General features: G+C 43.3%; 3 protein-coding genes across 4 annotated transcripts in view; 1 reads left to right on the top strand and 2 right to left on the bottom strand.

Annotated features, from left to right (window-relative positions):
• Nucleotides 1–1,858: 1,858 nt before the first annotated feature.
• On the top strand, nt 1,859–6,435 carry LOC119895996 (hepatitis A virus cellular receptor 1 homolog). Of its 2 annotated transcripts, none has more exons than XM_038709455.1 (5): nt 1,859–1,995; nt 2,540–2,881; nt 3,010–3,146; nt 5,100–5,217; nt 6,289–6,435. In XM_038709455.1, exons 1-5 carry the CDS (start codon nt 1,935–1,937, stop codon nt 6,366–6,368), a joined length of 738 nt encoding a protein of 245 aa, XP_038565383.1. In that variant the 5' UTR covers nt 1,859–1,934; the 3' UTR covers nt 6,369–6,435. The 2 variants fall into 2 exon arrangements, with proteins under 2 accessions (XP_038565383.1, XP_038565382.1); XM_038709454.1 differs by having other exon boundaries at nt 1,859–2,001.
• A 3,284-nt stretch (nt 6,436–9,719) lies between these two features.
• Nucleotides 9,720–18,978, bottom strand: LOC119894820 (cysteine-rich and transmembrane domain-containing protein 1-like). Its single transcript, XM_038707505.1, has 5 exons — nt 18,924–18,978; nt 16,598–16,685; nt 16,309–16,352; nt 10,943–11,117; nt 9,720–10,800 (listed from the first exon to the last, which is right to left on the bottom strand). Exons 2-5 carry the CDS (start codon nt 16,665–16,667, stop codon nt 10,676–10,678), a joined length of 414 nt encoding a protein of 137 aa, XP_038563433.1. The 5' UTR covers nt 16,668–16,685; nt 18,924–18,978; the 3' UTR covers nt 9,720–10,675.
• Nucleotides 18,979–20,122: 1,144 nt separating this feature from the next.
• Nucleotides 20,123–23,353, bottom strand: part of apbb3 (amyloid beta (A4) precursor protein-binding, family B, member 3) — a 10,395-nt gene continuing 7,164 nt past the window's right edge. Inside the window, exons 11-13 of the mRNA XM_038707494.1 lie at nt 22,512–22,627; nt 22,237–22,416; nt 20,123–22,141 (exon numbers count right to left, since the gene is read on the bottom strand). Coding sequence (XP_038563422.1) covers nt 21,881–22,141; nt 22,237–22,416; nt 22,512–22,627 — 557 coding nt within the window. The 3' untranslated portion in view covers nt 20,123–21,880. The remainder of the gene's footprint in view (nt 22,142–22,236; nt 22,417–22,511; nt 22,628–23,353) is intronic.

The following is a 23,353-nucleotide window of genomic DNA, read 5'->3' as shown; positions in this document are numbered from 1 at the left end:
CTGCGGACCTGCAGAGGCGGGGAATAAAAACCCCTCCGGTAGACGGTGTGAGCTTAGAACAACGACTGATCGGTCAAAAGGTAAATGTAAATGCTTTGTATTTGAATGTGGTCTGTCAGGGACCAAGCAGTAAAGGCAGGGACACAAGGTCGAGGTTTCATAAAGTTTAGGCTTTATTTAGCCAACAAAATCAATATTACACAAAAAGGTATCAACAAAATTACTCAAAACGGGTCTTAACTAATCTGAGGTCACTGTAACAATATTACAACATAGTAGTTTGAACATAACAAACCTGACCTACTGAGTGACATAAATGGAGGGGTATGTACACACAGGCTAGCCAACACCAAACACAAATGGGGAAAAACTGAACTTACTACAATTAAAAAGACCCAAATAAACCCAACAACCAACCATAAGAAAATACTAACAAAACAACACTACTGAAACCCAATATTAATCTAACAAACAAAATATCCGCATGCTGCTGTGTTTAGGCTCAGCATGTGCAGAAACAAAGGACAGGTATAAATTACTAAACAATTCTACTCAAATGAATTCTAATATTAACCAAAATGCGTGCACGCAGATTGGAAATTTTAGCATCATTTGTGAAAAGAATAAACAAATCTAAAGAAAATGTGTTTGTGGTAGAAAAACAAAACCATTAGCACCACTCTTGGTGTTGGCGGGTGATGGGAGCGTCACATGGTCTTTATATAGCCTCTCAGATGTGCTGACACATGCTTGCAACCATGAGCGAGCTCACTGAAAAAAGGTTCAGTGGTTTGAGTTGCTTCCTGCGTGGTTCACGCCGAATAGAAGTATTTATCTGTATTTATGTGATCTGTGCCAAGTTGAAAGGAGTTAGTTAGCATGCAGAGACTGTGTGTCTGTGTGAAGCCTAACATCACTAACCAATGAGAGCTGTGGTTACATAACCTCACGTTAACAATGATCACAACAATAAAAACCACATCCATGTATGTTTACAAAAGTAAACAGTCCTGTGCTGAGCCAGGTTCCCAGGTCCCAGTACGTTACCATCTTTGTTGGACAGAACCAGGCGGTGAAGAACTGTTGAGCTGCAGTCTTTGCTTTGATACAGATGAGAGGGTCCAACCTCTCAGTCTGTTCTCCTCAGGCTCTGAAGTGAGACCTTGTGTCCTGTTTGAAATCCAGTCTAAGCTCGCAGCGCTGAGAGGCCGCTGCGCCGTCGAGACCGGCCGGTGTTCTCCGGAGGCCCGGAGCCAAAGAGGGAAGAGAGAGAACACAGACCTCGTGCTGCTGGTTTTATCAATCCGGTGTCTGAGGTCACAGGTCATTGACCAATCGAAGCTGCCGCTGGGTCGGGAGACTGACTTCACAAGACTTTAAGACTTTCTGGGGGGTTCCTGGGAAAGTTCAATGACTCGCATGATAAAAGTTAAGATCACATATGAACAACCTGACCTCTGTGAGGTCCCGGTGATCCCAACAGCTGACTCAGGGGTCTCAGCTCCCGCCAAAGAGACTGAAGGGCCAGTTTCTGTACAGCGAGGAGGGGAAATAGAGATGTGAAAACACGAGAGCCGATACACGTGTTACTCAGGCTGGAATAAAGATTTTACCTACAGCCTGACTCGCTGACACCATCGTCCATCTGCACTGTGAAGGACTAAAACAGAGAGCTGAAACACTTCAGTCCAAAGGTAACTGCTTCATTGTGGTGTCAGAGTGTCTCTCCTGCACCTGCTCAAACCTCAGGCTGCTGTGTCTCTTCAGTGGGTGTCTGTTTCTGCAGGCTTTTGTTTGTGGTCAAATACAAACGGAACTCTAAAGCTGAAACCTGAAAACCGTTTGTCACTTACTCGTGAACGCTTCTCTTCAGCGTGGATTCGTGCCGCCAACTCTCGCTGTGTTTCAGCTGCTTCAGTCTTTCAAGGTGTTCGATGTGGATCATGAAGACTGAGAGCAGGTTGGACTTGATGCTGCTGCTCGTTCTCCTCACAGGTACAGGTACTTTAACTTTATTTAAACTCAACGTTAAAGACATGGGTACATTATTAGATGAAGAGTAACAGCAGGTAAATCTGCTTCTGCTGTTACTGATAAATCTACAGGCTCTCTGGAGTTTGTATGCAGAATATCTTCTTTCAGCTTCTATCCACCCTGGAAGTAAAACATTTAAATAAAGAGCTTTAACTTTAACTCACGCACTACTCACTGTAAAGTGAGCTCGCCAGTTTGTAGTGCTGTCTGTATTGTGAGAATTTTTATATCTTAGCCCAGAATGCATTTTGAAAAGTAGTGTACAACCAATGGTCACTAACCAAGTCCCATCATGCATTGGGCTGATAGAGAAAACAGTCCACCAACTGACTGTCTGACAGCAATGACCAAATCAAAGTCGCTGAGATAAAGATCGGAGTCGTGTCCGAAGGTGTTTTTGTTGTGCGGGTGAGCTCGCTGTACGCTCCTCTACATACAGCTCGCCTGAGGAGTGAATCAGTGGTGATTTCAGACGCAGCCTCTGTCTTTCTTTCTGCCTCCACAGTCGGTGAAAGTGACGGCAGCTCAGTTGTTGGTCAAACAGGTCAGAGCGTCACTCTGTCCTGTAAATATGACATCAGCAAACATGGAGCGCAGCCAGCCTGCTGGGGTCGAGGTAAATTACCAACCTTAGGCTGCAGCGACCAGCTCGTCTCCACAGACGGACATAAAGTGAGAACCAGAGCTTCCAGCAGGTATCAGTTACTGGGACGACTGGAGGCAGGTGATGTTTCTCTGACCATACTGGACCTCACAGAGACGGATGCTGGACGGTACGGGTGCAGGGTGAGGGTACAGGGACCGTTCAATGATAACAAACATCACTTGGATCTGATCGTCGAGAGAGGTGAGACGCTGTTTAAAAGATGTCATTTTTTAATGTTTGTGGGGTTTGAAAAAGGACACGTGACAGACGGCATGTTGAAGCTTCAGAGATCTGATTTAATCTGAGCTCTCTGTGTTCTGATCCCACAGCTCCTCTTCATACCAGCACAGTCAGATCAACGACCATCTCAGCACTGACAGGAAGTGATGTCACAGAAAGCGAACCCACGGAGGTCACACGGGCTCCGGAGGTCACACAGGCTCCGGAGGTCACACAGGCTCCGGAGGTCAGTTATCTCATCACAAGTTTCATTTTAGTCTTTAGTTCCACTAACCACAGAGTGAATTACATAACTGTATATGGGTGGGGGTGGAGCAGTGGATAAGACGCCTGCTTTTGGTGTGAGAGACCCGGGTTCAATTCCCCACTGTGACACAGGAAACACAAAAGAGTTTATTCTCTACCCATATTTGATTTGTTTACATGGTGTAATGGAAAACAAGCCTAATTTAAGCTGATTCACTTCTCTGTAAATGTTAAAGTGCCTGACAAGTGTTGAACGCTTTGTCTGGTTTTGGTTCCTGTGCACGCCACCTTAGGGAAGTGCAGGGAGGCCAGGGCTGCAGGGTAAACAACAACCTGTGGTTAAGACCTGCAGGATGCTGTTTCTATCAGCGTGACAGCCCTCCACTACGTTCTCACGTGGTGTATAAGATGGTAAATGGTCTGTCAGAGCAAAGTGTCTCCAGCTCAGTGAGTCCAGGTATTTTCACTAAGCTGGAACCAAACGTTGAAACTCAACATTAATCGATAACTATGGGATTATTATTTGGGTTACATTGATGGATATTGATTATATTGTGATTTAATTCAATTTCATTTATATAGCGCCAAATCACAACAACAGTTATCTCACAGCGCTTTTCATAAAGAGCAGGTCTAGACCGAACTCTGTGATGATATTTACAGAAGCCCAACAGTTCCCACCAAGAGCAGCACTAGGCGACAGAGGCAAGGAAAAACTTCCTTTAAGAGGCAGAAACCTCGAGCAGAACCATGGCTCAGGGTGGGCGGCCATCTGCCTCGACCGGTTGGGGTGAAGGAGAGAGAGAGAGAGAGAGAGAGGGGAGGGAGGCAGCCTACACAATATCCACACAGAGGTACAGACAGTAAAGGTGATGTTGCTATAGACTAAATGAAAAATGGTACAGATATTTATAATAGTGTTAATGGTAACCATCGTAATGTTAATGATTATAATAACAATAATAACAATAAGACTAGCAACAATAGTCGTTGCAGCAGAGGTTGTCGAGCAGGAACACAGGGGCAGCAGGTGACCCGCAGCCACAGATCCAGACTCCACAGCTCCAGAGCCAGAAAACCTGCAGGAAGTGATAGGAGAGAGGAGAGAGACGAGAAAGCACAAGACTACGGGAAAGGGGAGAAGTTGTGTTAGTAACATGCAATAATGGGATGAGGTTGCATACAGAGGGAGAGAAAGTAGAGGAGAGAGGAGCTCAGTGCATCATGGGAAATCCCCCGGCAGTCTAGGCCTATAGCAGCATAACTAAGGGATGGTTCAGGACTCACCTGAGCCAGCCCTAACTATAAGCTTTATCAAAGAGGAAAGTCTTAAGCCTACTCTTAAATGTGGAGATGGTGTCTGCCTCCTGAACCCAAACTGGAACCTGGTTCCACAGGAGAGGAGCTTGATAGCTGAACGCTCTGGCTCCTAGTCTACTTTTGGAGACTCTAGGAACCACAAGTAACCCTGCATTCTGGGAGCGCAGTGCTCTGGTGGGGTAGTAAGGTACTATGAGCTCTTTAAGATAAGATGGTGCCTGACCATTAAGAGCTTTGTAGGTAAGAAGAATGATTTTAAATTCTATTCTGGATTTTACTGGAAGCCAATGCAGAGAAGCTAAAACAGGAGAAATGTGATCTCTTTTCCTGGTTCCTGTCAGAACACGTGCTGCAGCATTCTGGATCAGCTGAAGAGTCTTAACGGACTTTTTCGAGCAGCCTGATAATAAGGAATTGCAGTAATCCAGCCTAGAAGTCACAAATGCACGGACTAGTTTTTCTGCATCATTTTAAGACAGGATGTTCCTGATTTTCGCAATATTACGTAGGTGAAAAAAGGCGGTCCTTGAAATTTGCTTAATGTGAGACTTAAACGACTTGTCCTGATTAACGTCACACCTTTCAGCTGTTTTAATGTTTAATGTGTTGACAGATGTGGATCACAGCTGTCCAGCAGCAGCGGGTAAACAGTCTGCAGAGCCTCGTTGGAAACACAGTGAGAGTCTCCTTCATCGTCTTCATACCTGCAGTGCTGCTGATCACCTGTTACAGTCAGTACACATCTCATTGATATAATGAATTCCCTTATCCAGGGGTTTTCAAAGAGTGAGGCGGGCCTCCCTAGGGGGGCTCCAAACTGTTTCAGGGGAGGCTTATTGCATTAGTAATCATAAGAAGATCACATAGAACAGCCTACATGTGTGAGAGTTCAGAGATACAGTAGTTTTTGGGAACAGTTTCCCCCCATCAGTCAAAAACTAATCAGTTCCTCAGGACAGAGTTTTTTTAAACTATTCGGTGCAGTCAGACGTTATGTCAAACAGCATTATTAGGCTATTTTGGCTCAAATGTTGAGAGTCTATGAGATCAGATAATGTACTCATGATCCCAGAGGCATCCAGGAATTGAGTGAAACTGACCAAGTAAACTGAAGATGTGGTGGGGGGGGCGCCGTTTGCCAAGCTTTGTCTGAGGGGAGGCCCACAGGCTCAGACTTTGAAAACCCCTGCCCTAAACCTTAACCATCACAACTACCTGCGTAACCTCAACCTGATTCTAACATGAACCCTAAAACCAGGTCTTCACCCTCAAACAGCTCTTTAAACGTGTGGGGTCCAAAATTTTGCAGCAAATCCTGGTTTTTAGACCCCACGAACATATTAAACCAAAAACACGTCTGGGGCGGCTGATCTGACAGCTTTTTGCGACTGCTTACACAAACTCTTCACACATCACATCATTTCTGAAACCTCTCACTCAACGAGCAGAACTACAAACCAAACCTGCGAAAGCAGAAGCTGTTTCAGGTCACCTGTTCAGAGCGATGGAGGCAGAGGGGTGACAACGAGGAGGAAGAGTTGCAGGGGAGGAACTAAGGAGACATAGATTTGAAACTGTGGTCAAGCAGTTCTAAAAGACAAACATCAGCTGTTCTGTTCAGACATGATGGAGCTTTAGATTCTGTCGCCCTCAAGAGGCCAAATGAGCCCTCAAGAGGCCAAATGAGATCATTACAACACAAATAATTACACAAATACAAATAACTGCACAGCTTAAAGAAACAGAAGGACAGTTATTTACACAAGTATCACTTATTGATTTATTCATTTAAATGTCTGCAGGAGTTTGGAGGAGGAACCAGACTGACAGGAGGCTGAACCAATCAGAGGAGGAGGACACAGAGAGTCTTTATTGGTGTTAAAGCTTTTTATTTTAAATTAAAGTTGTTCTCAGTAAGTGAAAATAAAACTATCCAATGTTTTTTCTCAGTATCAATGTGGTGATGAAATGAATTAGAGTGGGAGTGAGCAGCGTGCTCTGGTCCAAGGCACGCCTTGCAGTGGAGATGGAGGTAATACAGCCCGTGTGGCTGACGGCGCACATCCATACAGATGTAGCGGCGTCTCGCCCCGTTCTGGCCAGTTTGCTGGAAGACATTATTCTTCTTGTTTCCCGGCTGGAATCTTCTGCTCCTTAGAAAGCTCAGTGCTGAAGAATAATGGGAGCCGAAAGCCACGTCTCACCATTGTGTATATACTGTATACAACACTGCTGGTGGGCGTAAACGAGCTTTTTTCAGTGCTGCGCATGCACGAACAGAGGTAAACCAAATAGCGAAGCCTACACGAAGTAGAACAAACAAATGGTTAACAGGACTTTTATCTAGATCTGGTTGAGTCCTTAGGGCCTCCTTCATGATGGACTCTATCTCCCAGGAAATGCCATCATGCACGTGGGAGGGAGGATAGTGTCCAAGCTGGGGGTGAAAATTTACTTTTTGGCTCACCTGCCAAAGGGACTGATAGATGGAAAAATCCACCAGCCAAACACATTTTTTACTGGCCAGAATAATAACTTGCCTTTTTATGTCCAGTAAACATTTTTTTCAGTACTTTTAATTGAGATAATAAGATATTCTGTTGAATACAAACTTAAAGAAGACACGAGATTGAAATTTGAAACAAAATTAATTTATTGCTATTAAATGCACTTAAGACATAACAGTAAACTGTTCTGGTTCGCACGTATCTATTTTAGGGGCAAATGCATGTGAAATACTCTGTTTAGCAACGCATCATCCGTCCTGAACCCGTCACGCTGCTTTTCTTCTTATTGTTTTATTTGACTTCCCTTCACTGTTACAGAGCTGTTCTACATGCTGCTACTTTAGTACTTTAGTAGACTTTGCCAGGGAGGCTGAGATGCCCCTGTAATTGGCACACACTCTCTGGTCCCCCTTTTTGAACAGGGGAACCACCACCCCAGTCTGCCGCTCCGTGGGCACTGTACCCGACTTCCACGCAATGTTAAAGAGACGTGTCATCCAAGACAGCCCGTCCACACCCAAAGCTTTTAGCATTTCTGGGCGGATCTTATCAATCCCTGGGGCTTTGTGGAGCTGTTTGACTACCTCAGTGACTTCCTCCAGGGAAATTGATGAGAATCCCCCATCAGCCTCCAGCTCTGCCTCTACTAAAGAGGGCGTATCAGTCGGATTTAGGAGTTCCTCAAATTGTTCCTTCCACCGCCCAATTACCTCCCCAGTTGAGGTCAAAAGGGTCCCATCCTTACTGTACACAGCTTGGACGGTTCCCCGCTTCCCCCTCCTGAGATGGCGGACAGTTCTCCAGAAGCACTTTGGTGCCGACCAAAAGTCCTTCTCCATGTCTTCTCCGAACTTCTCGCACACCCGCTGCTTCGCATCTGCCACAGCAGAGGCTGCAGCCCTTCGGGCCGTCGGTACCTTACCACCGCCTCCGGAGTCCTCCGAGTCCCGGAAGGCCTCCTTCCAGTTCCGGCTCCTTCTCCCCAGAGCCAGCTTCTGCCGCCAGGGTCTGGTCCGTCGAGGCCCCTGACCTTCACTGCCACCCATATGGCAGCGCACCCGACCCCTGCGGATCTTCCGATGGATGGTGGGTCCAAAGGATGGAGAGGGGGTGCCACATTGCTTTTTCGGGCTGTGCTCGCCGGTGAACCCTTCCTCCTGGCAGGGTCTCTCCTCCTCTTCCTCGTTGTTTCATCAGGCGTCTTTATGCCCAGTTAATCATTTACATTTATTCATTTAGCTGACGCTTTATCCAAAGCGACTTACAATTGCTGTTCATGTCAGAGGTCGCATGCATCTGGATCAACTACGGGTCAAGTGTCTTGCTCAGGGACACATTGGTGAATGTGTCACAGTGGGAATTGAACCAGGGTCTCTCACACTGCGACATCACCACTGCCGGTCCTGCCAGACCAACTACCCCGCAACATCAGTTCCACCGGCTTCATGTGCACCCAAATCTAGGCTAATGTAGGCTCTAAACTAAACTAAAGACATTTACTCTCATTTTAGTTTATTTTAGTTAGTTTTGCAAACTGACAACACAGTTTCAGTTAGTTACTGTTTGTAAAGCCTCTTTTTTTATTTCAGTTAATAAACATGTTTTTTCACATCTTGTTTTTGTTATTTCATTTGTTTTTGTTAAAAAAAAACCTTGGTGTAGCCTTTATCCAGAACCATCTATAAATCTACCTGGTCTCATCGGATTCTTCCTACCAAACGTACTTTAGATAAAGACTCAGCATGAGAGCTGCTACTTTCTCATATTGTCAGAGGACGATGAAGCTAAATTTAGCCTGTTTCTTGTGTGTAGGAGTGATTTTAACATGAACCTTTCAATTGTTTTAACATTTAATTTGTGACGTGTGTCAGAACACACACCTGTGAAAATGTGTGTGTGTTGACAGATGTGGAGCACAGCTGTCCAGCAGCAGATAAACAGTCTGCAGAGCTTCATTGTGAGTCTTCATCCTCATCATAACTGCACTGCTGCTGACTGCTGCTTACAGTCAGCACACACACACACACACACACACACACACACACACACACACACACACACACACACACACACACACACACACACACACACACACACACACACACTCTGTAACATCAGCTTTTCTGTTCAGACATGATGGAGTTTTAGATTCTGTCGCCCTCAAGAGGCCAAATGAGATCATTACAACACAAATATCAGGACAGCCTCTCTGTCACTTTTACTTTTTATCAACTGCACAGCTTTAAAGGTCCAGTCTGTAATATTTCTGAGGGTCTATTGACAGAAATGCAATTTAATCCATAACTATGTTTTCAGTGGTGTATAAAGACCTTAGATAATGAACCGTTATGTTTTTATTACCTTAGAATGAGACATTTCTATCTACAGACACCGCGGGTCCCCCTTACCTGTTGCGCCGCCATGTTTTTACAGTAGCCCAAACGGACAAATGGCGCTACAGAGAGCGTTTCATCACTAGCAGTAGTTGTCATCTAGTTTCTTAGAAGTAAGAAAAGGAGGACGACACATATTATTTAGACGTAGCTTCTCCTGTTTGCTTGCAAAGGGAGGGGTGAGTGGTGACTGATGGTGCATTCATCCATATTGTTGGATGTCACTAAAACTTACAGGAAATAGAAATACAGGTCATTTAAAAAGCTTCATGTAGTTATTCATTTAAATGTGGAGGTGTATCCAGACAACAGATTGACAGGAGGCTGAACCAATCAGAGGAGGACAGAGAGAGTCTTTATTGTTGTTAAAGCATTTTTGTAGGAAATGTTTCATGTGCTTAAATCAAAGTTGTTCTCAGTAAATAAAATAAAGCCGTTTGTTTTTGTAAAAGTAAAAATCCATTGTTTATTTCTCAAAATCAATGTGGTGATAAAAGTTATTTCTTAATCTGCAGAAAGAAATGTTTCAACTACAGTATCTGAAGGACTGCAAGATGTTCTGCTTCACCTGAGCTGTCTGAAACCAGTTCAGTGTGTGAAACCAGTTAACAACACGGACATTTTACTTTGAAGGCGAGCTGTCTTTGTTTCCATGTTCAATTTCCATTGTCCAAGTTGATGCGCTAACAGTGTTTAGACAGCGTCGGCTCTGGAAAACTCACAAAATGTGAATAACTGCAGATTAACAATACTTCACGTACGGACCCTGATGTGAGCAACATTTTTGAACAGAGAAAACAGTTTTCTCAAACAAAGTCGTAATGTTTTGAGATACAGAGGTTAAATACGAGTACGAGTTTAACAGCAAACTAGACCAGAATTATTGTCTGTGTTTGAAACACAAATATAACTCTGTAAATAATTATAAATGATGAAACAAAAGTCTTATATTATATTTTTATTTCTCATATTGGCAGAAAAACAGATAGCACTAACCAGAGGTGATGATGAATGAGACTCATGTAAAGGAAGCTTTTTCTTGACCTCGTCATCAGAAACAGTGAAGAAACATACAAACACGTATAAAACACATGAACCCGTTGGACGGGAGGATCCCTGACCACAAACACCGTCTCTCACAGCGGCCAATCAGAGAGCTGAACATAAAGACTCTCTGGGGTGAGATTCAGATCATAAAACATATTATTTATATATAACATATTATCCCAATAATTAGTTTCCCAGCATCAGGTGCATGGTCCTGATGGCCCTGCTGCATGATGGGAGACTCAGTGGTGTCCAGAGGCCAGCATGTCCCAGAGGCAGCAGCAGCACAGAGCGGCCAAACACGCCGTCAGACACGATCCTTTACCGCCGACATTGCTGTGGCCACGATCCTGCCCGACCATGAACACTGAGGGGGGATGGGTCAAAGTTCAAGGAGCAATGTCACGACGAAGTAATTTGTTGTAACTGTAAGAATACTGCATGCAGCAGAATGTACTTTGTTGTAAGTAAAGTAAGTAAAAAGAAATATTCTGCACCCTTTGACCCACCTGTCTGTTTTGGCGTTTCTCCGTAAATGTTTGGGCCGCCCCAGGGGTGGGTGGTCTGGCTCTGGTGCCCCTGGTACCCGGGCTGAGGCAGGTAGGGCCCCGGGGGTCCCACTGGCCCCAGTGGCCCGTGGTAGTAGGCGTGGTCTCCTTCACCTGTGTTAGCCTGGGGGAAGGTCTGCAGAGGAGATGTGATGGTCACGTGACACAGGTGCAAAAGGTTATTAACTGAAAGCTTTAAAGAACAAACTGAAGAGTAAGTAAGAAGCCTGCTGCTGCGCCACCACCAGGACAAGTTCGTCTACAGCAGAACCATGCTCTGTGCTTCGTGAGAAATAAAAATGTACGAGAACAGAACTGCAGCCACCGCCAAGGACACCGAGGTAACACTAACCACCTCAAATAGATTTGATATATTTGGATTTGTTAGTTGCAGCGACATGTTGGAGTTTACATTTGACATTTTTTAGAAACAAATAACTGAAGAACTGCGGCTCAGTTCTGATATCAGGGCCTTTAAGAAACACAGACGTCTCAATACAGTTTGAGACGTTTTCAGATGAAATTTCTAAAATATCCGATGAAACAAATCGTAACCAAGCCTAAGAATTTCTTGACGGTTTTCAATCATTCATCTTTACACCACCGCCGCTCTTTCTGCCGGTTTAGGGCGTTTCTAGCTCAGAGACTTGAGACTTGACTTGAAACTTGACTTGGACTCTAGCTCAGAGACTTGAGACTTGACTTGGACTCTAGTTCAGAGACTTGAGACTTGACTTGGACTCTAGTTCAGAGACTTGAGACTTGACTTGGACTCTAGTTCAGAGACTTGAGACTTGACTTGGACTCTAGCTCAGAGACTTGAGACTTGACTTGGACTCTAGTTCAGAGACTTGAGACTTGACTTGGACTCTAGCTCAGAGCCTTGAAACTTGACTTGGACTCTAGCTCAGAGACTTGAGACTTAAATTGGACTCTAGTTCAAAGACTTGAGACTTAACTTGGACTCTAGTTCAAAGACTTGAGTCTTAACTTGGACTCTAGCTCAGAGACTTGAGACTTGACTTGAGACTTGACTTGGATTCTAGCTCAGAGACTTGAGACTTGACTTGGACTCTAGCTCAGAGACTTGAGACTTGACTTAGACTCTAGCTCAAAGACTTGAGACTTGACTTGGACTCTAGCTCAGAGACTTGAGACTTGACTTGGAATCTAGCTCAAAGACTTGAGACTTGACTTAAGACTCTAGCTCAGAGACTTGAGACTTGATTTGAGACTTGACTTGGACTCTAGCTCAAAAACTTGAGACTTGACTTGGACTCTAGCTCAGAGACTTGAGACTTGACTTGAGACTTGACTTGGATTCTAGCTCAGAGACTTGAGACTTGATTTGAGACTTGACTTGGACTCTAGCTCAAAAACTTGAGACTTGACTTGGACTCTAGCTCAGAGACTTGAGACTTGACTTGAGACTTGACTTGGATTCTAGCTCAGAGACTTGAGACTTGACTTGGACTCTAGTTCAAAGACTTGAGACTTGACTTGGACTCTAGCTCAAAGACTTGAGACTTGACTTGGATTCTAGCTCAGAGACTTGAGACTTGACTTGGACTCTAGCTCAGAGACTTGAGACTTGACTTGGACTCTAGTTCAAAGACTTGAGACTTGACTTAGACTCTAGTTCAAAGACTTGAGACTTGACTTGGACTCTAGTTCAGAGACTTGAGACTTGACTTGGACTCTAGCTCAGAGCCTTGAAACTTGACTTGGACTCTAGCTCAGAGACTTGAGACTTAAATTGGACTCTAGTTCAAAGACTTGAGACTTAACTTGGACTCTAGCTCAGAGACTTGAGACTTGACTTGAGACTTAACTTGGATTCTAGCTCAGAGACTTGAGACTTGACTTGGACTCTAGCTCAGAGACTTGAGACTTGACTTAGACTCTAGCTCAAAGACTTGAGACTTGACTTAGACTCTAGCTCAAAGACTTGAGACTTGACTTGGACTCTAGCTCAGAGACTTGAGACTTGACTTGGAATCTAGCTCAAAGACTTGAGACTTGACTTAAGACTCTAGCTCAGAGACTTGAGACTTGATTTGAGACTTGACTTAGACTCTAGCTCAAAAACTTGAGACTTGACTTGGACTCTAGCTCAGAGACTTGAGACTTGACTTGAGACTTGACTTGGATTCTAGCTCAGAGACTTGAGACTTGACTTGGACTCTAGTTCAAAGACTTGAGACTTGACTTGGACTCTAGCTCAAAGACTTGAGACTTGACTTGGATTCTAGCTCAGAGACTTGAGACTTGACTTGGACTCTAGCTCAGAGACTTGAGACTTGACTTGGACTCTAGTTCAAAGACTTGAGACTTGACTTAGACTCTAGTTCAAAGACTTGAGACTTGACTTGGACTCTAGCTCAGAGACTTGAGACTTGACTTGGACTCTAGTTCAAAGACTTGAGACTTGACTTGGACTCTAGCTCAAAGACTTGAGACTTGACTTCGACTCTAGCTCAGAGACTTGAAACTTGACTTGGAATCTAGCTCAAAGACTTGAGACTTGACTTAGACTCTAGCTCAGAGACTTGAGACTTGATTTGAGACTTGACTTAGACTCTAGCTCAAAGACTTGAGACTTGACTTGAGACTTGACTTAGACTCTAGCTCAGTGACTTGAGACTTGACTTGAGACTTGACTTAGACTCTAGCTCAGAGACTTGAGACTTGACTTGAGACTTGACTTGGACTCTAGCTCAGAGACTTGAGACTTGACTTGGACTCTTCTATAGCTCAAAGACTTGAGACTTGACTTGGACTCTAGCTCAAATACTTGAGACTTGACTTGGACTCTTCTATAGCTGAAAGACTTGAGACTTAACTTGGACTCTAGCTCAGAGACTTGAGACTTGACTTGAGACTTGACTTAGACTCTAGCTCAGAGACTTGAGACTTGACTTGGACTCTAGCTCAAAGAATTGAGACTTGACTTGGACTCTTCTATAGCTCAAAGAATTGAGACTTGACTTGGACTCTAGCTCAAAGACTTGAAACTTAACTTGGACTCTAGCTCAAAGACTTGAGACTTGACTTAGACTCTAGCTCAGTGAGAGCATCTCTGACTGAGTCCTGATTCCACCAGCACTTGTCAGGCATTTCTTTGTGAGTTACTCCGGTCACTCCTTCAAGTTTGGAGCTGCCACCTCGGCCTCCTGCAATGGCATTCCTAAGCACTTAATACAGATTGTGGGATGTTGGTCTGCCCAAGGCTTCCACCCACAGCCTGTGTAAAGGAAGTGGACTTCGCAGTGATGTCTTGGTTTTTGGAACCAGACGTGACCATATTTAGGCGAGAGTGTGGCCCTAGCTAGGTGCATCTGTAATTCACATTAACTGTGATATTAGCTGGGATGCTAATTTTAGGTAGCGACAAACAGGCTTAAAACAAAACGTACTTTCTGAAAAATGACCAGCCGACTCCTGATAATCTTTTTCAGTGGTGCTGGTTAAATGTACACAGAGCAGCGGATACGAGTCGCCTCTATCCTGATTGATAGGTCGCCATGGTATAGACTTGTCAGTCAGCTTGTAGCCCCGCCCTAAAGCCTCCCCTGTTTCCGGGTCTCTGTTCCTTTAAATGGGACCATAATTTACTAAATGAACATCATGCTGTGTTGAAGAAGACTTGAAACTAGCGACTGAGACCAGAAACTCATCAGAAAAGTGTTTACTGAGGGAATAAATCAGCTGAGAAGTAGAAACATTTTCTCACTTCTATACAATCACACTTCTTTCTGCAGCCGCTGGAGTCGCCCCCTGCTGGCTGCTAGAGAGGACGCAGGTTTAAGGGGCTTCCTGGATAGTTTCAGTCAAGTGAGCTGGAGGTTGTTGCTTGGTACCACTGCTACGTTCATACAGATCTCAGATCTGCTCAATCGTCTCTTAAAAAACTTTAAGGTTCAATTTTAGGCCTTTTACTTTTTAGGTTATATATAAACGATCTACCTGACAGTTGCAAAAGGGTTAAATGCCAAATGTTAAATGCCAAATGTATGCAGATGACACAATTATATATGTCTCATCAAAAACTCCTCAGATTGCAGCTGAGATACATTCAACAGAACTGGACGGTGTATCACAGTGGCTCCGAAATAATCATCTGACCCTGAACAATAAGTCTCTATGTGCTTTTCAATAAAAAGAAAGGTCAATGAAAATTTCATAATAAAGATTGATGAGAAGGAGATAGATGAGGTACATGAATTAAAATTTTTAGGGGTTACTTTAGCTTCTCATCTTAAGTTTGGTAGACATGTAAAGAGAATGTGCAGAACGTTCAAATTTAAACTGCCGATCAATAACACAATATATACCCCTTAAGGCAGCACAGAAGTTTATGCATTCTATGATATTTTCTCATTTATCGTATTGCATAACTGTTTGGGGTCAGGCCAACCAAATAACAATTACACCCATTAGGTCATTATATAAACAGGCACTAAAAGTAATGGACCAGAAATCTAAGAAGATCTAATAAGATGGCACCACTGCATCATTCTACGGAAGCATAATATATTGAGTTTTGACAGTTTTGTAAATTTGTGTGTGAACAACCTTGCACCAGAAATATTCTGTCAACTAGTAGAGAAACAAAAGAGCGGAATAAGAACTAGAGCCACAGTAAGTGGAAACTGTATAGCCGCAAAATGTAGAACAACATTTGGTCAGACATCGTTTTCAGTAAGAGGCATACTTTTGTGGAACGCTTTACCATCCGAAATTAAAACATTGACAGAACTCAAGGTTTTTAATAATAATAATACATTAAAAGCAATGGTTAAAACTGAAACAACTCTGTGAACACTGACTGTACAGGATACAATGCAATGCATACAAACATGATGTTGCATATGTTAGCATGCATAGACATATGCACACTTTTGTGTTCTTGTATTGTTTGTTGTGTCTAGACTCTGTTTATAGTGATTTCTACATCTACTTCAGTCCATATCTTATTTCATGTATGGGATGTATTTATTGTATGTATTTTAATGGTTGTAAATTTTAAACTCAATACTCTGTAATCTCTGTTTTAATTTTATAAGCCTAACCAGGGACAGGGGTTGCAAATTAGTCATGGCTAGAAACCTGTATGCATGGCATCTACTATGTATTCTTTATAAAGCAATGTTCTATGCATTTGTCTCTGTCAAATAAACATTAAATAAATAAATAAACTGGGACCTTTGGGGGGTCCATCATGCACCTGGACAGCAGAACAGAGAGTCTGAGCCTTGCACAAATGATCACATGATGTTCATGCTTTACTGTCAGACAGGAAGCTGCAGCAGTGCATGCTAGCGTACCTGGTATGGCGAGCCGGGGAAGGATGCAGGCTGAAAGCTGTAAGCTGCAGAGAGACAAGAGGTCAACACAATGTGGCTGAACTGAGTTTAACCTCCAGGACTCATAATAACAAACATCAGTGTACTCAGATGTCACAATGAACAGGTGAGTCACGTCAACTGAAGGATGGGAACGACCGCCAATAACACATTATTATTGTTATTATTGTTGTTGTTGTTATTATTAGATATTTGAATGAATGAAAGTGCTGTTTTATGATTATTTCCTTTAAAACTGTAACAGACTAACCTGATGTGAAGCCGGGAGCAGAGGGGCCCCCGGGGGGGTGATGAATGTACGGGGGAGGCTGGTCGCTCATCAGGACGGATCAATCAGTCTGAGAGAGGAGAGCACAAACTGTCAGATTGTTTTTAAAGATTTACTCTGATTAGCTCAGCAGGAACAAAAACATCGCGAAATATTTCTGGTTTGTTTTGCAACATTTTTTATCTAAATATTCCGACCTTGGACTCGATTCCCGTTACGGCGACACTAAAACTGCTGTATGTTCTCTAATAAAACTCTGTGTATATTAATTAACAGTTACTAAGCAGTTATATATACTTATATACTGATTACACATAATAACTAGGCCGACTATATTTGTATACATTAAATACATTTGATTAATAAATGATTTATAAAAGATGATGCACTGTTAAACTACCCAACATTGCGTGGTTAAAATTAGCTTCCCATTGAATGAAAACAATAAATATATGTGTACACTACCACTCCATAGTTTTAGAACACCACCATGTTTGTAGTTCTTATGTAAATCTTATGTCCAGTAAAAAAAAAAATTTAAAAGGAAACTACCAAAGTTAAACAACGTAAATGAAAGAGTTTTCTTCATTATTTCACTGTAGGATCAACTGTTGACCAGCTGCTCTGTCTGCCTTCAATAATATTATATATAATATATACAATATAGTACAAATAAAGCTTCTGCAGCAGTGGAAGGAAGTGAATACAATATTCTGATGGAAATGTTTTTAATTTTGGCAGTTTGCAGCTTACTTTGGTAACATTTAGGTTTTTCACTCGACAGAAGAACTACAAACATGGGGGAGCTGTAAAACTTTGGACCGCATTGGTTCTGCCTAGAGTTGAAATAATTAGTGGATTTTGATAAACAATTTAATAATCTTTTAAGTCCTGGTTCCAGTTTCTCAGTTGTATATCTCAGTATCTAAGTAACAGTTTTAGACTTTCGGTCCAACAGAACAAACTTAATGTTTTATTAAAATAATCTGTCGACTCATTTAGAAAATAGTCTGGAGATTAACGACCGTAACCTTTTTATTTTACAAATTACTTCAGTGTTTAAATAAAAAGTCGTGCTGTCACGTGACTCACAACACGTTGAGGTCCTTATCAATGACCTCTTCTCAGGGATCCGTCTAACGTCTGGTCAGCTGCCTTCATACCAGCCGTAATCTAATCTAATCTCTCCATGGAAACCAGTCCAAAGACACACAGACCTCTGAGTTCAGCTGTTGTTTCTGTTGAACAGACTTTTATTTGTTTACAAGAAAACAACCTGCAGTGAGCTGGTTTCCAGTCTCACCAGTCTGCTGCAGGAACCGGACAGGAGGGAGAACCCCGAGCCCGAACAGAACAGCTAGAACTAAACAGAACAGCTAGAACTAAACAGAACAGCTAGAACTAAACAGATCACCTAGAACTAAACAGAACAGCTAGAACTAAACAGAACACCTAGAACTAAACAGAACAGCTGGAACTAAACAGAACAACATGCACAAAACGTTTAAGCAGAATTTGTGCTGAAGAAATGACATCACACGGTCGTGATGAATAAAAATGATTTGGACGTAAACAAATACGAAACATTATTATAACCAAACTTCACAAGGTGTTATAATCAATAAGTTCCTCAGTTTAACAGTTATTTTCACTGAAAGAACGTTTAAAATGATAGTTTTGGAGTTCTGAATGACAGCATGAACACATAGACACCTTTAAAATCACCCCATCATCTCAACACACAAAACTAATTATAAACTCATTTAAATATCATCGTCTCAGATTTAATTTCAGTTTCCCTTCATGTGAAAGGTTTAATGGAAAACTGACTTAAACATCCATAAGTATAAAGAAATAAACGAGAACAACATTTAGAGCTTCGTTTTCAGCTGGTGACAGAGAGATGAAGCTGGACTCCAGGTTAACTAATGTGATTTAAAACAATACCAGACTCTGTTCATAACTCTCTACATTTAAAGTTTTCAGGCGCCCCAGTAAAGATCATCAACTGAAGGAATAACATAAATGATATTTTACATTTTCAAAGAGTCCAGTCTTCAGTTTGGCCTGGAACACACCACACGGCGCTGACTTTAAAGATTTGGACACTTTTACACGTTTTTCAGATTCAGTCAGAATTCAGCGCAAAAATAAAAATAATTAAAAACGCAGGACTGTTTTGTTAAACAGCTGCTGCTTGAGTCTGAATGTAGTTTAAACGAACAAACAAATAACTTAAACAGTGTCATGAGAGCTGAGACCTCACTTTGAAGAAAAGACATTTAAACGGGACAGAATCTGAACCTACCTTCCAAAATGTTAAACTGTGTTTCCTCTCCGGTACTCGTCTCTGTCCGAGTGACTGATGAGCGCGAGGAGCTGGAGAGGCACGAGGACCGGGTGAGGCCGGGAGGGTGGGGGGGGGGGCATCCTAACACTCCATCTGACCCTCCTCTCTCTCTCTCTCTCTCCTTATTTTCTCTACATTAGTTATTAACATCCTCTCCAGCCTCCACAGTCCTGGGATCAGACCCAGGATCCCCTGAGTCCTGCCCTGCCCCCCCACTGAAGCCTCCAGGTGTTTTCCTGTCACCTGGTGAAGAATCCAAACAGCCTCCAGCGTTTAGACTGAAACCGGTTCAACTGAAGTAAGAACAAGTCAACATCCAGTCAAACTGATCTGACCAACCGGTCCCCAACCAGGCTTTATTGATCCATTATCAGACCGGCTGTGACCTGAGGTGGAAGAAGTACTCAGATCTTTACTGCAGTAAAAGTACTAATACTACAGAGAAGAAATACTCTGTTATAAGTAAAAGAACTGCATTTAAATGTTTATTTAAGTGCAGAAGTATTAGCATCAAAACAAGTCAAAGTAAAAGTACTCATTATGCAGAATATGTTACTGGATTATAATTATTGATGAATTTATCACTTTGATAATAATATATAAGTCAAATAAAATGAGAATAAACACATAAAATAAGAATTGACTTTCCTAAAAAGGTTTTTGGAGACTTAAAAGAAGAGTCTGACCACCTGCTGTCCTCTGGCAGGTGGTTCAGAGCCTCGGGGCCCCTTTAGTTTCCTGCCTGGACTCAGGGAGAGACAGGAGACCCCTGACCGAGGATCTCGGGCAGTTAAAAGATCCAAAGTATAACCTGGAGCCAGGTCACGGAGAGCCTTAAAGGTAATCTATGAGATCTGAATGCACAGAAGCTGAACCAGGTGTGATCAGACCTCCTGGTTCCGGTTAAAGTTCTGCACAGTCTGGAGTTGATTCAAAGAGCTGCAACAGCTTCTGCACCTTTAATAATTATGTTTTTGTCTCAGAGCTAATGAAATCGACTGGACGAGCTGAGTTCAAAACACGTCTCCTCCATTTGTCCAGATTTATCTTCTCTTCTTACTTCTTACCACTGAAAACATAGTTATGGATCATATATTCTGTCTGTAGATCCTCAGAAATATTACAGACCAAAACAAACAACAACAACGACGACGACACCATGTTCACTTGTTTATTTGACGTTTTTGGTTTGTTTATACATGACATCATCTTTAGTGCAGAAAAACAGACACGAAGAGAGAAAAGGTTTTCACCACGTCCTGCTGCAGACGTTCGTTTCTCTAAGACTTCTGGGACACACTCAAACCTCTCGCTGAGATTTCCTACTGACATTAAACACACTAAAGCTTCTACCTACAGGTGCTTGAGCCAACCAGGAGGCAGCTGCACTCACTATCTGTCAGTTTACATTACATATGTTATAGCAAGTTAAATATGTGTGAACGTCTCCTCCAAACTGTACATTCAGTACCGTGAAGCTGTCAGAACATGTTTACACGTCTGAAATCATTTTCCAGGATGTTTTCAAGGACCTTCCATGCTGGCATTTGTGCCTGACATGCAAACAGCAAGTCAAACTGTTTTTTTCTAAAATAAACTTGCAGTAAATGTATTTGCGGTGCGTTTACTGAGCAGCTCAGGAGGCGTTCAAGAGCTCTCAGGTCAGATACAGTTCCTTTAACGCGTCTTTATCAAACACATGCTCAGCTTTGTTGATTTATCTTTTACTCTTTTTCTTTTGTGTTATCAAGCAGAGACGATTTAAGAAAGAGACGCCACTTAGAGAACTCTGAACACTGAAGAGAATCCTATGGGGAAAGGCCGTAACGCCAAAGATGGCGGTTGTTCGCACAGAGCACAGCTGAGGTTTGTGTCAGTTTCAGATGTTGTGGTGGCGGCGAGGAGCAGGTGTGTGACAAATCAGATGAACTGTATGTCGGCCAGAATACTGCGTTAGATGTGATCTGCAGTACTCGCAGTATGTTAGAAAGTACCGGGGAGCCTTCTATAAACGTGGACGGTATATGCTGACTGTATCTGTAACGATTCAAGACAAAAGCTGATCCAGTCTGCTGACTCTCTCCTGAGACGCCATATTGAGGTGTAATGGAGGAGGAGAACAGCCAGGGTGACCTTTTACTTTGACATCCCATGTGACATGAACATGGAGGTCAGTAAACGTTACATCAGTGTTTCAGGACTCATGTGTTTGTGTGTCTGCCCTCTGCTGGCCAGAGTCACTTACTGCAGCTTTAACACGTTTCTAAACACGAAGCGAACACATCAGGAAACATATCTGACATCCCGACACGAATCCTCCTGACGCATCACGGTCAATGACAGTGAGGGTCGGGAAGTTATTTAGTCAGCTGTGCTCAAAGGATAAACGCAGATGAACATTTCATAGTTTGTCATTTCAACATCTTTTTCTTTTTAACTTTGAATTGTGATCCTGAGTAATATGATATGATTATAATTTATATGACAGTTTTTCTTTTAATATTCAGGATAAATTGATCCTCCACAGGTGTGTTGGTCTGTTGTGTGGTTGACTGACAGGTAACGGAGCAGGTGAGGAGGCGTTCCTGGTCGGTCGTCTTGGATTCACTCGTGTGCGACTTGTCTGCAGTCCAGTAGTTGTTCATTGTTCCTGCTCTGGTCGGTTCATGTTGTTCAACCAGCGGTCAGGTGGCTCGCCATAAACAGGAGGCGAGGCGACTGCGGTCTCCGGGTCGTCGCTGGTGACGTGAAGGCGGCAGAATCAGCCGGTCGGACCACCAGAGCCGTGCGCACACAGAGTTCAGCCAATCAGACGTTGGTCTGAAGACGCCATTGTGGTTTTGGCGAACACGTTTGAGTCCTGGAGGATCGGCGGTCTCTGCTGTCACGTGTCCCTGATGGCCCCGCCCCCGTCATTATGAGGTGGTGGCCTGTTTGTTCCGGAAAGTTTCAAAGAACGCCATCATCCCCTTCCTCACGTTGCTACTGCTGCCGTTGCCCTTGGTGATCCCGGGCATCATCATGGTGCCGCTGCTGCCGCCATTGTGACGGGACGTGAGGGGAGGGAAGGTGGCGCTGTCCATGGAGTTGGCCCGTTTGATCTTTGACGGCATCGCACGCCACGACTTGGTCCTCGGAGGTGGAGTCTGAGCCACCAGACACTTCTGATACTGAACCTGACGGAGAGAAAGAACCGGGGAAATAAAGTCATGACATCAGCGACCCCGAAGATGCACGTGAGCTGACCGAAGGTAACGTTCAGGTGACTCACCATACACGCAGCCTGGACGGCCTCAGACAGGATCCCTGCGTCCGGTTCACACCAGAACACGTGACACTCGAACTCCTGCGTGCCGCCATCTACGATCACAGCGAAGGTGTGGCTGTCGTGGCCGACACCCAGAAAGGTGAGGAAACGTACCTGACACTCCCAGAAAGGCTCCTCCCCTTCCTGTCGGGATCCAATCAGACAGATGGAACAGAGTGAGCTGTGACGACCTTGAACCTGGCAGGTTAACAGAGTCTGGTACTGAGTGTTAACGGTACCTCGCCCTTCCACAGAGACAGGATGTTGTCGGTAACGTGGATGACGGCCGGCTCCCACTCATCTCGGTCTGTGGAGTTCATGATGCTTTCTATCGCTCTGTTCAGCACCTCCATACCTGCCGAACACACCTTCAGCTTACAGTCTGCACGCGTCAAGACATTAAGATTTCAGAACAGCTTGATTTGGTGACACCTGGTGGTTACAAAGGTTACAGCAGGTGTGTTTCAACATTTTAACATGAAAAAGATTTTGGAAACTATTCACAAATAGCCCAGAAACTAAAGTTCATGAACATAAAGAGCTAAAGAATAAACAATGAGTGTGTTTACAGTGAGGAAATGTTCAGGTGTACCAGGTGTGTTTCTGTCCAACCCGTTCTCACTCCCAAGTCATCGCACATGGACACATAAAGACCTATTGGCGTCAGTTTGGAGCAAAATGAGGGGCCCCTTAGCGTCATAGTTCAACGCACTGGGGGAAGCCCTGTAGTGTCGTTTATGAACGATAAAGGTAGGCATAGGATATTTAACAGAAATGTCAGATGAGGGAGGAGGTTGGGGTGGATGGGTGGGCAAGAAACCGGACTTTCAACCAGGAGACATCATCAGGAGTCATCATTGAATGTTGAATTTAAATTATAATACGTAGGTTACGCTAGTAACGTTACTGGAATTACATAAGTTAAATCATGTCATAATTATTTTAAGCCAAACCTAACCAAGAGGTTTTGGTGCCTAAACCTGACCAAATAGTTTTAGAGACTAAACCTAACCAAGAGGTTTTGGTGCCTAAACCTAACCAAATGGTTTTAGAGACTAAACCTAACCAAGTGGTTTTAGAG

This window comes from Micropterus salmoides, unplaced genomic scaffold, assembly GCF_014851395.1.
Source record: "Micropterus salmoides isolate LMB-PRFRI ecotype aquatic unplaced genomic scaffold, ASM1485139v1 Ms_hic_scaffold_9, whole genome shotgun sequence".
In the NCBI taxonomy this organism is placed as follows: Eukaryota; Metazoa; Chordata; class Actinopteri; order Centrarchiformes; family Centrarchidae; genus Micropterus; species Micropterus salmoides.
The sequence above is the reverse complement of the archived record's forward strand: the minus strand, read 5'-3'. Positions and strand labels throughout refer to the sequence as shown.

Excerpts from the sequence above, each read along its gene's own strand:
- LOC119895996 (XM_038709454.1), top strand. The coding sequence starts at position 1,935 with ATGTGGATCATGAAGACTGAGAGCAGGTTGGACTTGATGCTGCTGCTC. Across the intron at positions 2,002-2,539 it reads CGTTCTCCTCACAGGTACAG|TCGGTGAAAGTGACGGCAGC; the intron begins GTACTTTAACTT and ends CTGCCTCCACAG. Across the intron at positions 5,218-6,288 it reads GCTGCTGATCACCTGTTACA|GAGTTTGGAGGAGGAACCAG; the intron begins GTCAGTACACAT and ends AAATGTCTGCAG.
- LOC119894820 (XM_038707505.1), bottom strand. The coding sequence starts at position 16,667 with ATGAGCGACCAGCCTCCCCCGTACATTCATCACCCCCCCGGGGGCCCC. Across the intron at positions 16,353-16,597 it reads TGCTCCCGGCTTCACATCAG|CTTACAGCTTTCAGCCTGCA; the intron begins GTTAGTCTGTTA and ends GTCTCTCTGCAG. Across the intron at positions 11,118-16,308 it reads TCCCCGGCTCGCCATACCAG|ACCTTCCCCCAGGCTAACAC; the intron begins GTACGCTAGCAT and ends TCTCCTCTGCAG.